The 13,979-nt window shown below is 43.2% G+C and overlaps 1 protein-coding gene across 2 annotated transcripts; it reads left to right on the forward strand.

The window, feature by feature from the left end:
• Positions 1-75: 75 nt before the first annotated feature.
• On the forward strand, positions 76-9,938 carry Zfp597 (zinc finger protein 597). Of its 2 annotated transcripts, XM_087570048.1 has the most exons (4): positions 152-406; positions 1,130-1,256; positions 4,611-6,126; positions 6,172-9,938. In XM_087570048.1, the coding sequence occupies exons 1-3, from the start codon at positions 374-376 to the stop codon at positions 5,708-5,710; spliced, it is 1,260 nt and encodes a 419-aa protein (XP_087426174.1). In that variant the 5' UTR covers positions 152-373; the 3' UTR covers positions 5,711-6,126; positions 6,172-9,938. The 2 variants fall into 2 exon arrangements, with proteins under 2 accessions (NP_714954.2, XP_087426174.1); NM_153732.2 differs by lacking the exon at positions 6,172-9,938 and having other exon boundaries at positions 76-406; positions 4,611-5,731.
• The last annotated feature ends 4,041 nt before the right edge of the window (positions 9,939-13,979 follow it).

Genomic DNA, 13,979 nt, shown 5'->3' on the forward strand with positions numbered 1-13,979 from the left:
AATCAGGATGCAGGATGGCTGAGCGGGGGGCGGGGGGGCGTCGCTTCCGGCGGTTTCCCCGCAGCTACTGCGTGGGGAGCATGGGAGCGTGGGAGTTTTGTGGTGGCCTCCGCCTCCTTTGTAGCGTCTCGGCTGGGCGTGGCTTCATGCTGCTTCTGCCGGGTTGGGCGAGGCTGTCAGTGCTCCCGGGCTGGTGAGTGGCCGCTTCAAGGCTGTTTTGGAGAAAGAAGCCTTCACCTCAGATTCTCAAAGGAGCTTGAAGGTTCCGAGGAGCCTGAGGGTGGAGTGGAAAGGCCTGGCAGCGGAGTTGGAGACTCTCTGCTCGAAGTGTTGTCCCAACGTAGGGACTTGAAGGAGCCCTTCGTTTCCCCAGATGGCGTCCACGCTCCCCACATCCGATGAGCAGGTGAATTCTGTCGCCGTTTTCCTACAGGTGCCCTGACCTGGCAGCAGCGTTAGACACGCAGGTCCTGAGGCGCCTTCTCAGATAGCCCTTTGACCAAGTTGTCCTCGTTCCTTGGCTTACCAACTTCCTCATTTCAGAATCATCAGGTGGAGGAGAGCCCTGGCAGGGGGTCTGTAACAGTTTCTCAAAGTGTCTTGCTGGAATGCGTCTCCAAGTGGCAGGTTCCTAGGCTTCACACCTGTTGAATAATGATTATTAAAGCTCTATGGGTTTATAGGAACAGTAAACGTAGAGAACTAGAGCCGAGCGATCACTGTGATGAAGAAGAAACACGGACTAGCAAAGGATGATGTTAGGACACCTCCTGAAAACTATTTCTCAGGGTTCTTCTTCCTGGGCTGGCCAGTCTTCCCCACCTCTTTCCCCCTCCCCTCTTAGAGAATCCTTAATGATTTCTCTCCCCAAGAATTGTTCACTTAACTTTTCAGGAAAGACTACATTCTCACAGTGTACTGTCTTGATTCTCAAACCACTGTTTGAAAATTTATGTTAATGGTCTCTCTCCTGATCCTGTTCAAGCCATAGAGTCCCCCTCACGGAGGAATATTTTACACCAAGCCTTTTCTCCCTAGTATGTGGAGGGATTTAGCTCTTTTCGGCCTTCGTAGATAGACACTCAGCTGACCTGCTGGTTTTTGTACTAACAGTGCTCTCCTGTTTCAGGGACCACTGCTCTTTGAAGATCTGGATGTGTATTTTTCTCAAGAGGAATGTGTGAGTCTGCACTCTTCCCAGAAGACCCTCAGCAGAGAAGCCCCGTTGGAGTCTTTTGAGGATTTGAACTTGACAGGTAAGACAGTTTCTCCTGCGTTATGGAACTTCATCAGTTCTAATGAAAATGTTTTGCCTTGTTTACACTGGTGGTGGATTGAGACCTGTCTGTGACACACACACACACACACACACAAACACAATGTTGTATCATGTGTATATGTTATGCATGTATGTATATATAAACATATATGTGGATTTCTATGACTACAGCAAGAACTATGTGAGAGAATAAGTTTCCGAGTCAGATGATGCTTTTCCTTGTGTGAGCATGAGTGCCAGTGCACATGAATGGTTGTGTGCAGGCCAGCAGTGATGTCAGGTAACTTTCTCATTCGTTCTCCACTCTGTTTACTGAAGTCTAGATAGGCAGCTTGCTTGGGTTCCCATCTCCACCGAGTGCCAGAATAATGGGTGGGCCACCACATCTATCTGGCTTTTAGTGGGTGCTGGGGATTTAAATTCCTGCCCTTAGCTTCACTGTAAACATTTTATATGCCAAACTATCTTTCCAGTCCTAAAATGATTTCTTAAACCCAGTCTACAACAGTGACCACGATCTCACATAGTCATTGACACCTTGTAATTTCCTTAAATAATCATTGGAGTCAAATTAATTTTACTTGGGAAACTTCATTAACATAGATATTGTCATTTGCTAAAGATTGGAAACTGATTTTCTCTTAAGGGGGGTATTCTGTCTTTCTGATTTAAGGGTAAACATATGCAGTATCCCCATGCCTGCATAGACATTATGTCTTATCTAGGTTTGGGCATCTAAACTGTTTTTCATAATTCATGGCTTATATTTTCCGCTTCTGCTATGTTCATGTTCTCTGTCTTCTTGAATATACAAGTATATATTTTATATTTTAGACTCACCGACCCAGGGTCCCCTTGGTTCTCTCTTGCCAACTTTCTCAGTGTATCCTTCTAGCCCATCTCCATGTCTTTGTGTCATACATGAATTCACAGAAACACTTTCTTCCTTCATTCGAGTCTCTCCAGAATTACTCTTATCTTCCAGTAGCCTGCCTACAGGAGCCCCTCCCCCGCCTACCTCTAACCACTCTGCACTCTGCTTTCCAATGCTGACCCTTGTCCACCTAGTTCTTTCCTGCTGCCCCTGTCAGACTCACTGTCACCTACTGCCCTGCGGAAGAACTCTCCACCACGGAAGCCACAGCCACAATACCTGCATAGGACCCAGCATAGACGACAGTAACCAAACACATGTTTATAGACATTATAGTATGATACAACAGATTTATAGGTAGACAGTATGTTTATAATAGCTCTTTTGCTACTTTCTTTGCTGGCTTTATTTATTTATTTATTTATTTATTTATTTATTTATTTGGTTTTATGAGACAGGGTCTATGGAGCCCTGGCTGTCCTGGAACTCCCTGTGTAGACCAGGCTGGCCTTGAAACCACACAGATGTACCATCTCTGTTTCCCAGGTGCTGGGATTACAGGCATAGAGACACACTGATTTTAAGTATTTGCTTCATTTCTGGGTCTATTTGTATTGATTGGCTTTTCTTCTTATGAGTTTTGATTCCTATTCCATATACACCTGGCAAGGTTTGACTGGATTTTTAAACATTAGTTATTTTATATTTTTTATCTTGTATTTTTTTTAAAGATTTAATTTTTTGTGTGTGTTTGAGTATTTTGCCTTCATGTGTGTCTGTGCACTATGTGTAAGCCTGGTGCCCTAGGAGGTCAGCAAAGTGTGTTGGTCCCATGGACCCAAAGCTACAAACAACTGTGAGTTGCCATGTGGTTGGGAACTGAACCCAGATTCTTTGGAAGAACAGCTGGTGCTCTTAACATTCAAGCCGTCTGTCCAGCCTCTACAGATGTGATTAAAAAAAAAGAAGAAGAAAAGAAAATTTTCAGCTTGCAATTAATTGAATCTGTAGCCACACACCTATGGGTATTTAGGGATGGCTATATTTGGAAAAATATTGAAAAGGAATTGTTTATACATGGTTTAGGTTCTGTCAGCTCTCCTTGAGAGGAGACAGTATTTGCCTGCAGTCCATATGTACACAGCAGCTCTGTTAGGGCCATTTTCCATGGGGCATGGAAAAGTATTTCTGCTCCAAGGAAAGGCATCCTGGGACTCGGGAGCCGGGAACCACACAGCTCTGAGGGGAGAAGGTATCCCAGTGGAAGCACATCCTGAGACACGGGAACCACACAGCTCTGGGAGGAAGCCTCCTCAGCAGAGGGGTTGTAGCTCCCGGGGAGGGGATCCCCAGCTGAGCTGAGGAGCTTGGGAGCCTCATCCCTGCTCCTTCTCTTTGCCTTGTCCTTGCTTCCTTCCTTCTTGTCTTCTGATGAAAGAGTCACACCAGACAGGAATCTCACGAAAGAGAGATTGGAGGGATCAGGCTATGGAGGGATGAGTCCAGAGATGGCTGCCTTTGCTCCCGGGAGCACACAGCAGGGAATTGGACCAAGGGGCAATGCTAATGTAGGATTCTGAGAGGGTGGAGCTTCTCAGGGCAGAGATTTCTAGAGTGAGGATTGGCAGGGTTTCAAGTTCTGAACTTGGGGGCCTAGAGAGGAGTTGCTGCCACTGTGGTCACCTCCTGTGGGGACAGCCCCTGCAGTGGCGTCTCACGAAAGCTGTAGGCTAAGGCAGGAAAGATGTTTCCAGCATGGACAGCTTCTCATAAAGGCAGTAGGCTGAGGCAGGAAGAGTCTCCATTGTGCTCCTGCTGAGGTGAGAAAGATGAGCCACTGTGGTGCCGGCTGCTGCCCGAGTGTCCCGGCACAATTTCAATAGACACTGCCAGGGGTGGGGCAGAAAGGATCGCTAGCCTCCACTTCTGCAGCACACCACTTAGGAACAAAAGATGGAATTCCAGAGACCTTCTAGGGATATAGAACTATTTTTGGTAATTTGTTTATTAAAGTAGTCTTCTTTTCAGATAAATATGTCTAATTTCTATTCCAGTTTTGACTACTAAACTCACTTGCGATAAAGAGAAAATTCCTAGAGCTTAAATAGAGTAAGCAGAAAAATTACATTTCTAGGTACTGCCTACCTATCAAGGTCCTTAGTACCTATTCCACTGAAGCCTGTTTTAGAGACGTTCTCCAGTCCTCCTTGCAGATTGACCTGGAACCTTGCAGTGCACCCACAAAGATAGACTTGTGGATAACGTGAAGACATACAGGCGAATCCACACTGGTGAGAAGTCTTACAAGTGTACCGAGCATGCTGCCAGCTTCCGACAGTTGCCTCCTAATCTTGTTTATGTAATAGTGTTGTTTCCTGGTCTTCTGTGTAACTACTTTAACATGCTCTTTCTCTAATGTCACTTAAGGTGGTGTCTGGGTTTTGTTTTTATCAACAGGGGAAGACCGGACTGAGACCAGTCAGAAGTTAAGCCTAGAGCCTCTAGAACTTGAAGAGCTGTCCCTAGAAACGTACTCCACTGCTGTACCCCTTGTCCGCTACTTAGAGCAGCCTGAGGAGGATGTTGAAGTACATGAAAGGAAAATGTCAGGCGGAACTTTGACTTGCAAGACCAAGCTTGTAAACCTCTTGGTTACTATTGACAACCAAACTCCATTAGAAGAGTTATCTCAGTGTTTAGGAGTCAAAACACTTTCAGATATTATTGAAGTTCCCTGGGAAGAAGCCAAAAATGTGTTCCAGTGTCCTGACTGTGACCAAAGCTTCAGTGATAATACATACCTTGTTTTGCATCAGAAAATTCATTCAAGAGAGAGAAAGTATAAATGTGGTACCTGTGAGAAGACCTTCAGTCACCGAACCAACCTGAAGACACACAGGCGAATCCACACCGGAGAGAAGCCTTACAAGTGTACCGAGTGTGCTGCCAGCTTCCGACAGCAGTCACACCTGACCCGGCACATGAATAGCCATTTAAAGGAGAAACCATACACATGTAGTGTATGTGGGAGAGGTTTTATGTGGCTCCCCGGATTGGCAGAACATCAGAAGAGTCATACTGATACGGAGTCTTACGAGAGTGCTGACCATGATCAGGAAACAAGTCTGGCTTTGCCTGAAGAAAGAGGCTCTTCAGACACACCATCCCAGCACGCACAGTGTGTGGGGACCTCGGAGCAGCCCTCAGAGCCTGCTCTCCCCGACAAAGACAACCATAAGGAGAATGCTAAACACTGCAGCATCGATGATGAAGACTTCTTTTCCTTCTCCAGATTCAAACCCTTACAGTGTCTTGATTGTGACATGACTTTTCCTTGTTTCTCGGAGCTTGTCTCTCACCAAACCATCCACGACATGGAGAAAACTCATAAGTGCAAAACATGTGCAAAGACCTTTGCTTTAGAGTCCGACCTCGCGAGTCACGAGAAGAGCCACAGAAGAGAGGAGCCCTTTAAATGTACAGTGTGTGGGAAGAGCTTCAGAGTAAACGTGCAGCTCATCGCTCATAAACGAACCCATAGGAGAAACAGCAAGTAAATACAGGCTTTTGCTACTGTTGGGCTGCTCGGTGTCTGTCTGATGGTAAACTGCTCTGCCTCTGTGCAGGGCCCTGTGCTAAGCAAGCACTTTACACACATTCCATGGAGTGTCGCAGTATTACTTACTACTGATTAGATCTGAGGAGATAAATCAGTGTTAATACATAGTGGGCGAAGCCGGGATTTGAACTCGGTTTCTGATCAAATTCCATTTATATGAGCCAGAGAAACATCAAACTTTAAAATTCAGTATTCGACTGCTGGGCATGGTGGCCTACACTTTAAGTCCCAGCACTCAGGCAGCAGAGACAGGAGGGTTTCTATGATATAGAGGCCAGCCTGGTCTACATAATGAGTTCTAGGCGAACCAAGGCTACATAGTGGGACTCTGTTTCAAAAAACCAAAATAAAAAAGTGGGGAAAAAAAGAAAAAAAAAAAAAAAAACCAAAATAATTCAGTTTTTGTTAAGATGAAGGTTGTTTTGCAATTCTTTTTTTTAAAATTGTAATTTCTAAGAATATTTTAGGAAGAAGAAATTCATTTTTTTTGTCAGTTCTATTACATGATGTATCTAGGAAAATGAATGTTCTTATATGTGTTTTTTGTTTGTTTTTGTTTTGTTTTGCTTTTTTGCTTTTCTTGTTAAAGCTATTTCAGTGTAATGTTTGGGGTTTTTTTAAATGTGAATTTCTAGTTTGGGACTCCATATAAAGTTACCAAATTTGCCAACTTTTTAAAAAGTGGGTGTGGAGATCAGGGAAGCCGGGGTGGAGAGAGAGCCTGTGTAGCGCAGGCTGGCCTCAAAATGGTCATTTTTCTGTATTCATCTCCCACATGCTAGGATTACTGGTATATACCACCATATCCAGCTAGTTAACAGCTTGCAGACAGTATTTATGGATTTCCCACTTTCAGACTTGAGGGCAGGGGCAGTCCTGACACACTGTAGACGTTAGACTTTGCAGGGGATACTCGTTCCTTTCCAAGGGGATTTCCTCCAGATCCCACTGAAGCACACTCCTGGCTGGTTATGAATAGTTGGAACTACTTTTTAGAGAGCATACTAAATACTGTGGTTATATTATTTTGTTTAATCTTCAAAAAAAAAAAAAAACCAAAAAACAAAACAAAACTGAGAGAAGGGACTGTCCATGTTTTATAAACTTTCAGAGGGTAAAGTCTGTCTTTTGCTAGGCACATCAGGTATCACACTGTGACAAGACTGACATCTAAGTTCAGTGACACTGCACTACTACTCGTTGGCTGGCGTTTGTGCCCCATGTTGATCCTACTAAGAGACAGGAAGCAGGGAGAGGGAGGGAAGGACAGTCCTTGTGGCGGCCGCCCTGGGACTGACTTCCCGAAGCCCATATGTCCTTTGTTTTATCCGGAGCTTTATCTCACTGCTCTTAAAAGCAACAGAAGACTGTACGGCTTCATGCTTGAATTCCGTGTCAGCGTATTAAATCTGAACTTTTTCATTAAATTATAATTCTTCCCCATCTTCAAAGAACAATACATATAGCATTGTTGAATTTTTAACAAAAATAATTGATAACATATACTGGTACTGTATACATACATATAATAGGTACTGGTATTACAGAGAAATATTAGAACAAAATATTGTCATACAGTGTGGTTATTAAGAGAGCCAAGAGTGTCGTAAGTATACATTCCTATAGAACTACAGTTTACAACAAAATGGATTAGATTCCTATTAGTAAAACTATCTATATGGTCTTTTTGGTTGGTATGCAAGGGTGAACTGTTTAATGAAGTAACTTCATTAAACAGTTCATTCTGTTTAAATGAACTCTAAAAACACAGTATTCACTAAAATAGAATTACGGTTGGGAAATTTCATGAACAAAAATAAAGCCCTCTTGAGGACCAGTGGCTGAAACGTAGTAACTGGGCAGTGTCTCTTCTATAGAAGTGCAGATGGAGAAACAGATAGCAGCCAAGCATCTAAGTTCTTAATACTTAACTAGAGACAAGAAGATCACCGTTGCAGAGTGAGAAAAACTGAAGTCAGCGGCCTTGCCTCATCCTTCGTTTCTCCTGGCCATTGCCCCTCTCCTTGAGGTCACTGTTTCAGTTGAGACTCTATGTCCTGTATGTCAAGGTCAGACTTGGCTGTTTCTCCACATTTAGGATGCAATGCATCATTCCGTTAGGGAGTTGGGGGTCTTAATGGCCTTCAGGTCTCGTCAGCTCTCTGTCAGAGATGCTTTGAATTGTATAGAAAGGTAGCAAGTTTTTGGCTAGCCCTCGGATGGAATGGTTGTTAAGCAGCAGTAAGATCATTAGCTCCCTACTCTGTTTTTCCTGAGAGGGAGGAACTGCTGTGGTGCCTCATAGGTGTAATGTTTGAGTGAAGACTGAAGAGCTGAAGGTCGGGGAGGGAAACTGGAAGAGGCCCTTATTCCTGAGAGTTGGTACCGATAGAGAATTGTCAGGAGGGACTTGGACAAAATGGCTGATAGGAAGGTTGGAAGTTGTCACCCTCTTTATTTGTTTTTTTGCTCCTAAGGGGATACCAAAGAAGGTGAGTTTATGCTGCAGGTCCAGCTGTACATCTGTTTGTTTTGTTTTGTTTTGTTTTTCAAGGCAGGGTTTTTCTGTGGAGTTCTGGCTGTCCTGTGTCTGGCTCTGTAGACCAGGCTAGCCTCAACTCAGATCTGCCTGCCTCTGCCTTGAGTTGCTGGAATTAATAAAGGTGTACACCACTGCCTGGCCCTACTGTACATTTTAACATGGAATTCACAATTTACCTCTCGGTGTTTGTGATTTTCTGCATTCTCCAAATTTTGAAAGACCACTCACAAAAGATTAGAAAAAAGGGGGACTTTTACAGAAATCATTAATATATGTGAGTTATTAAATAGCCTTTGGTATAATAGTACTGGTGATTAGTATGGAGAAAAAAATGAAAAAACTACATGTCAATTACTGTGAAATATTTTTAGCTATTTCCTTTTCTTGTGCTTGTTCCTAAAAACATAGTTGGTTATGTGTTATTCTCAAGCTGCTCTGCCTCTAAAGAGCTGAGGAAGAAACTGTGGTTTGGGCTATCTTTATGATAATGGCCCTTTCCTCTTCATAATATTGCCAAGTATGGTCAGTTCCACACAATTGCTCTTAACCTGTGGTATTAGCAAATCATGTAGGTGCTGGTAACAGATCCCGGATACACTCAGCACAGGGACATATGGGACGTAAGAGCCATTGCTGTGAGAGGTTAGCTATCAGCTAACTACATGCTAACAAGGAGCCGATGTCACGACGTGGGAACTTGGTGCTGAAGATGGGAACTCAAAGCTTTGTGCATTTCCTGATGCTGTGATAAAAATGTGAATAAAACTGTTCCTACCATGACTGTGGGATACCAGTTTCTGTTAAACTGTCATTACTGATGTCACAGCACTTCCTGGTGGAGTGCAGATGCTCGCTACTACTTGCACTTTGTATGTAAGAGATGTTCAGTTGTTGAAGGAGTAGAACACAAGTTAGTTTTGTGCTGCTACAAATAATTTGTCTATATATTGCTAGAGCACTGAACACAGCCAGCCCAGTAGCTCAGGCAGTTAAATAACATTTTTGTCTTTGAAGCCTGAAGTTCCATAAAATTAAGTAGCAGTGTTCTGGTGACTGTGATATGTCAAACCGTCTAAAAATATAGATTTTTCTTTAAATAATCTGTGATTTACTGTATACAAAGGGAGGTTTAGGTTATAGCTTTTATAAAAAAGAACTTATTTTAAATGTTTTTTGAGATTAGGGGGTGGATCTCAGTAGGAAACTGCTTTTGTTTTGACTGTTAAAAAGGTACAGATTTTTTTTTTTTTTTTGGTTCTTTTTTTCGGAGCTGGGGACCGAAGGTACAGATGTTTTTAAGTGTATATTTAACTGGTTTAGTCTTGTATATTAGAACTATTTATGTGATATAAAATTACCTATCTTTCCAAGACCTGCCTAACTACAGGTGTTTTGTCTCTTCAAATTGAGAAGACAAGAAGATACAACATGTTCATTTATATAAACCTAAGAATATTCTGCCATGTCTAGTTATTTTGATGCCTAATTAATTTTCTGTATGCACTTCTGTTTAATGTTTCAGCTTTACTGTTTTTTGATGCATTCTCTTCGGTCTTAGCTCAACTGTGAATCTGTGCATCTAATGTGCAATTTATCATCCAATAAATGTTATGTTGTGATGACAGCAGGTCTTTTAAAATATATACTTAAAGGATTTTCTGTTGCAGAAAGGTAAATTTGAAACAACTGGTTGGATAATAGTTTAGAGAATATGAAAGAATGAATGAATATACTTCACATAAGAAAGGAAATAACGCGTCCTGTTTCTCGGAATTCAGTATAAAATTCCAGCATTATTCCAAGACTGCACTAGATGTCTGCCCACCTTCCACAGTCTTAGCTGCACGGTAGCAGTACGGGAAAGGTACTGCTGGCTTCTCTGGGCCACTGTTGTCAAATAGACAGATTCAGTTGGGAAGAAATATGGTAAATAGTTGTACCTTACGGTTTCCCCTGGCTTCAGAGCAATCATGGACTGGCCAAGCAGCCACCAAGCATACAGGATGGCGCTAATGCCTACCAGATGCCATTTGCTCCGCTAGCCGGTCAGGAAGCCGGAAGTTGAGGTCACTTCCGGTGTTCCCGTCCATCAGCGCATGTGCACTGCTCTAGCTGTTGGGGCTGGACATCTAGCGGTACAGTTTGGTGAGATAGGTGTGGTCTGCCCCATGGCCAGCCCACACCTTTAAGGTCTCAGCAGAAACTGGGCTAAGGACAGAAGACATCTGCCCTGAGGTTACTCAGGACTGCGTCTGAGTGTGCGAGAGTAAGATGTTGAGGCTACAAAGACCTTTATTTCTATAGTATGCTGGGAAGCGCTGACCAGTGCTGGGCCGGAAGAAACCACCACGCTGGTGTGCTCTTCTGCCTGGTTAGCTTTGAGATTGTCTCTATATGTTGCCCAGACTAACTATTGCCATATGTGCTCAAGCAGTCTTGATAGCCCGCGTACCCCTCCAGAGTAGCTGAGTCTGGAAGCACAGCTGGTTCCTTGGAGCATTCTTTTATCTAAAGTGCTTCCGGTTTGTGTGTTCTTGACTTTCCTTAAGTAAACGGTTTTGAACGTTTTTGAAAAATCCAAATACCTATCCAAAACTGCATGCGTTTATCCTCTGTTTGCCTCCAGGACATGGTACTCTATCCACACGATCACACCTCCTTCTCTTCCCTCTCACTGTGATTGCAATGCCTCCCCAAATTCATACGCAAAATCCTAGCTCCCAGAGGATAGTGTTAGAAGGCGGGGGACTTTGGAAGAGTCATGAATGTGGGCCCTTGTTTAGTTACCTTATAAAAGAGACTTCAGAGAACCAGCCAGCACTTCCTACCATATGAGGACCCATCAAGATGGCCCTAACTATTAAAGGTCCTTTGCAGATACGGGGTCTGCCAGTTCACGAGTCTTGGACTTCTCCACGTCTAGGAATACGAGAAACCAATCTCTTATCTATAAACTACCCTGTCCGAACTCCTCATCCATTCTTCCATGACTTTCTGTGAGTGATATAATATTTCTTAAACATGCTGGGGATATAACTCAGTGAAAAAGTACCTGTTTAGTATCTGGGAGGCCCTGTATGGGTCCTAGCATTACAAAACTAAAGCCAAACCAAAAAAAAAAAAACAAAACAAAACAAAACAAAAACAAAAACAAAAAACAAAAAACAAAAAACAAAAACAAAAAAAAAAAAACCCAAATATTTCCCAAACTTGCTTCTCTACTTAATTGTCTTTACCTTTATCCAACAGTAACTAAACTTTATCCATCCAGTTAAGTAAAACAGGTACGGTCTGATTATGTCACCATTCAGACACTTTCTACTGACTTTCTCTTGTCCTCGGGATAGTGGCTAAAGTCTTCAGTGGAACCATTTCTGTTACGTCTCTAGCCATGCTATCTGGCTACATGTGGATTTTCAGTTCAGTATACCAATTTCTTCCATGCAAACTGTGCATATGTCCAGGGGACACACGTTGCTCAGTTAGAGACTGACCTTAGGGCTTCATTCATTGCTAGGCTAGGTACTCAGTTCAGGCACTATTTTTTATGCATTGAAACCACATGTCACAAAAGGAAAGGTAAGACTGTCTAAAAATCTGTGACAGTTTGACACCCAGAGACTCATATATTTGAATGTTTGGTGTTTGTTTGGTAGACTGTTCAGGAAGGATTAGGAAGTGTGGCTTTGTGAAGGTGTCGGTGGGCTTTGATGTTTCAAAAGCCCACACCACCACCACCCACTACCCACCACCCAATTCAACTCCACCCCACCCCTGCTACCTTAGATGTGAACTCTGAGCTCCTGCTCCAGACCATGCCTGCCTATCTGCTCCATGCTTCCCACCATGATGGAAATGGCCTAACCCTCTGACCCTAAGCAAAGCCCCAGTTAAACGCTTTCTTTTTAAAATTGCCTTGGTCATGGTATCTCCTCACAGAGGTAGAACAGTAACTAAGACAGAAACCCAAGAAAGATAAAACAGTAACCATGTCAAGTGTTTTCTTGTCCCAGAAACTCGGGAGGCTGAGGCAGGAGGATTGCTTAAGTCCAAGATTTGGGGCCAGCCCAGGCAACAGTAAGACCCCATCAACCCACCCCAACCAGAGACCCAATTAGTAAACTAAGAGACAGCAACAATCTGGAACCCAGACCTGCTGTTAATTGGCTGGCTATTTGATGTAGTCTAGAGCATGTGGATTCTGAAAATTTGTGGGGTTTTTTCCCTAAAATAGTACAGCAACAGAAAAATAGTCTCCTAAGTCTACTGCATTAGATGCGCTCAGTCCCCACGATGTGGAAAAAGATGTCTTGTGTGTCTAGTACTTACCAACATCTGTTGCTTGTAACCAACACCACCTTTATTTCGGTAGGAAAATGTTTGTTCCAAAGACTAGTCAGGAGGACTATTTTAATAGATATTTAAACTTCCCATAGGAACCATGAACCATGCACGACAGGGGTAGGGAAGTCTGCAGGTGATGTGGTCCCAGGGGTTTGCAGGAACTGGTGTAAATTGTGCTCTTTACTTTCACTGTTAATTCACGGGGATGTCCGGCTGTTTTTTACTGGCAGTTTGGGAACTGAGAATTTGGTCCCTTGCATTTTGACAAGTGACAGCTGTTTTCATTACACACGTGGTCTGCTGGGCATGGGTGTACATGAGCAATCCCAGCATTCCACTGGTTAAGACAGGAGGATTGCAAGTTTGAGGCTAGCCTGAGTTATGCAGGAGATTGTATCAACCCCCACTGCAAAAAGAAAACCAACAATTACACAAGAATGTATTACAAAAGAATGGGAGAAACTGTTTTCAAGTCGTATCTCATAAGGACTTCATCCCAGAATATTTAAAGAATTCTTACAACCCCAGCAATAAAAACGACAGTCTGTTTTAAAAGGGCCACAGAGATAGTCCTGGTGGCTCACATCTGCAGCCCCAGGAAGCCTGCAAGCCTGACCAGCCTGGCCAGCCTAAGCTATAGAGCAAGATTCCAGATCGAAAACCACAAAGATCAAAGAACTTGGCAAACAAAGGTAGGAGGATTATCTCAAATTCATGGCCAGCCTGTTCTATGTGGTGAGTTCTAGGCCAGCCAGGGCTACACAGCAAGATCTGTCTCAAAACACCAGAGGGCAGGGGAGTTTTAAATAGCCATTTCTTCAAAGCAAATATAAAGACAAGAAACAAATACACTAGTCATCAGAGAAGAGAATCGAGGTCATGGGAGACCACTTTACTGGGACTGTGATAGCAGCGACCACAAAGACAGATTCCACAAAACTGGATAAAGTGACACATGCCTGTAGTCCTGATCCCAGGAGGTGGAGGCAGGAGGATCATCAGCTAGGACTATGAGTCCTATGCCAGACACAAGAGCCTGCCTCAGAAAGCTAAAATCTGTAACGAGACAATAGTAAGTTTTGTTGAAGGTGTGGAGAAACGAACACTCGTACACTGCTGGTCAAAATGAAAAGTGTAGCATAGCCACTCTGGAAAACTGTTTGATGTTTCCTAGAAAAGTTTTAAAAATTATCATATGACCTAGCGAAGACCTTTGCCCAACCTCAAGACATGTACCTGTGAGGAGTGAAATACAAAGACTTGAATACAGTGTTCACAGGCACTACTCTATTCATAGTAGCCAGGGTGCAATTATACAATT

This window comes from Rattus norvegicus, chromosome 10, assembly GCF_021556685.1.
Source record: "Rattus norvegicus strain SHRSP/BbbUtx chromosome 10, alternate assembly SHRSP_T2T, whole genome shotgun sequence".
Lineage (NCBI taxonomy): Eukaryota > Metazoa > Chordata > Mammalia > Rodentia > Muridae > Rattus > Rattus norvegicus.

What these genes read in the sequence shown, in the direction of transcription:
- Zfp597 (NM_153732.2), top strand. Translation starts at nt 374, where the DNA reads ATGGCGTCCACGCTCCCCACATCCGATGAGCAG. An exon ending in TCCCCACATCCGATGAGCAG is followed by an intron (nt 407 to 1,129) that starts GTGAATTCTGTC and finishes CTCCTGTTTCAG; the next exon opens with GGACCACTGCTCTTTGAAGA. An exon ending in TGAGGATTTGAACTTGACAG is followed by an intron (nt 1,257 to 4,610) that starts GTAAGACAGTTT and finishes TTTTATCAACAG; the next exon opens with GGGAAGACCGGACTGAGACC.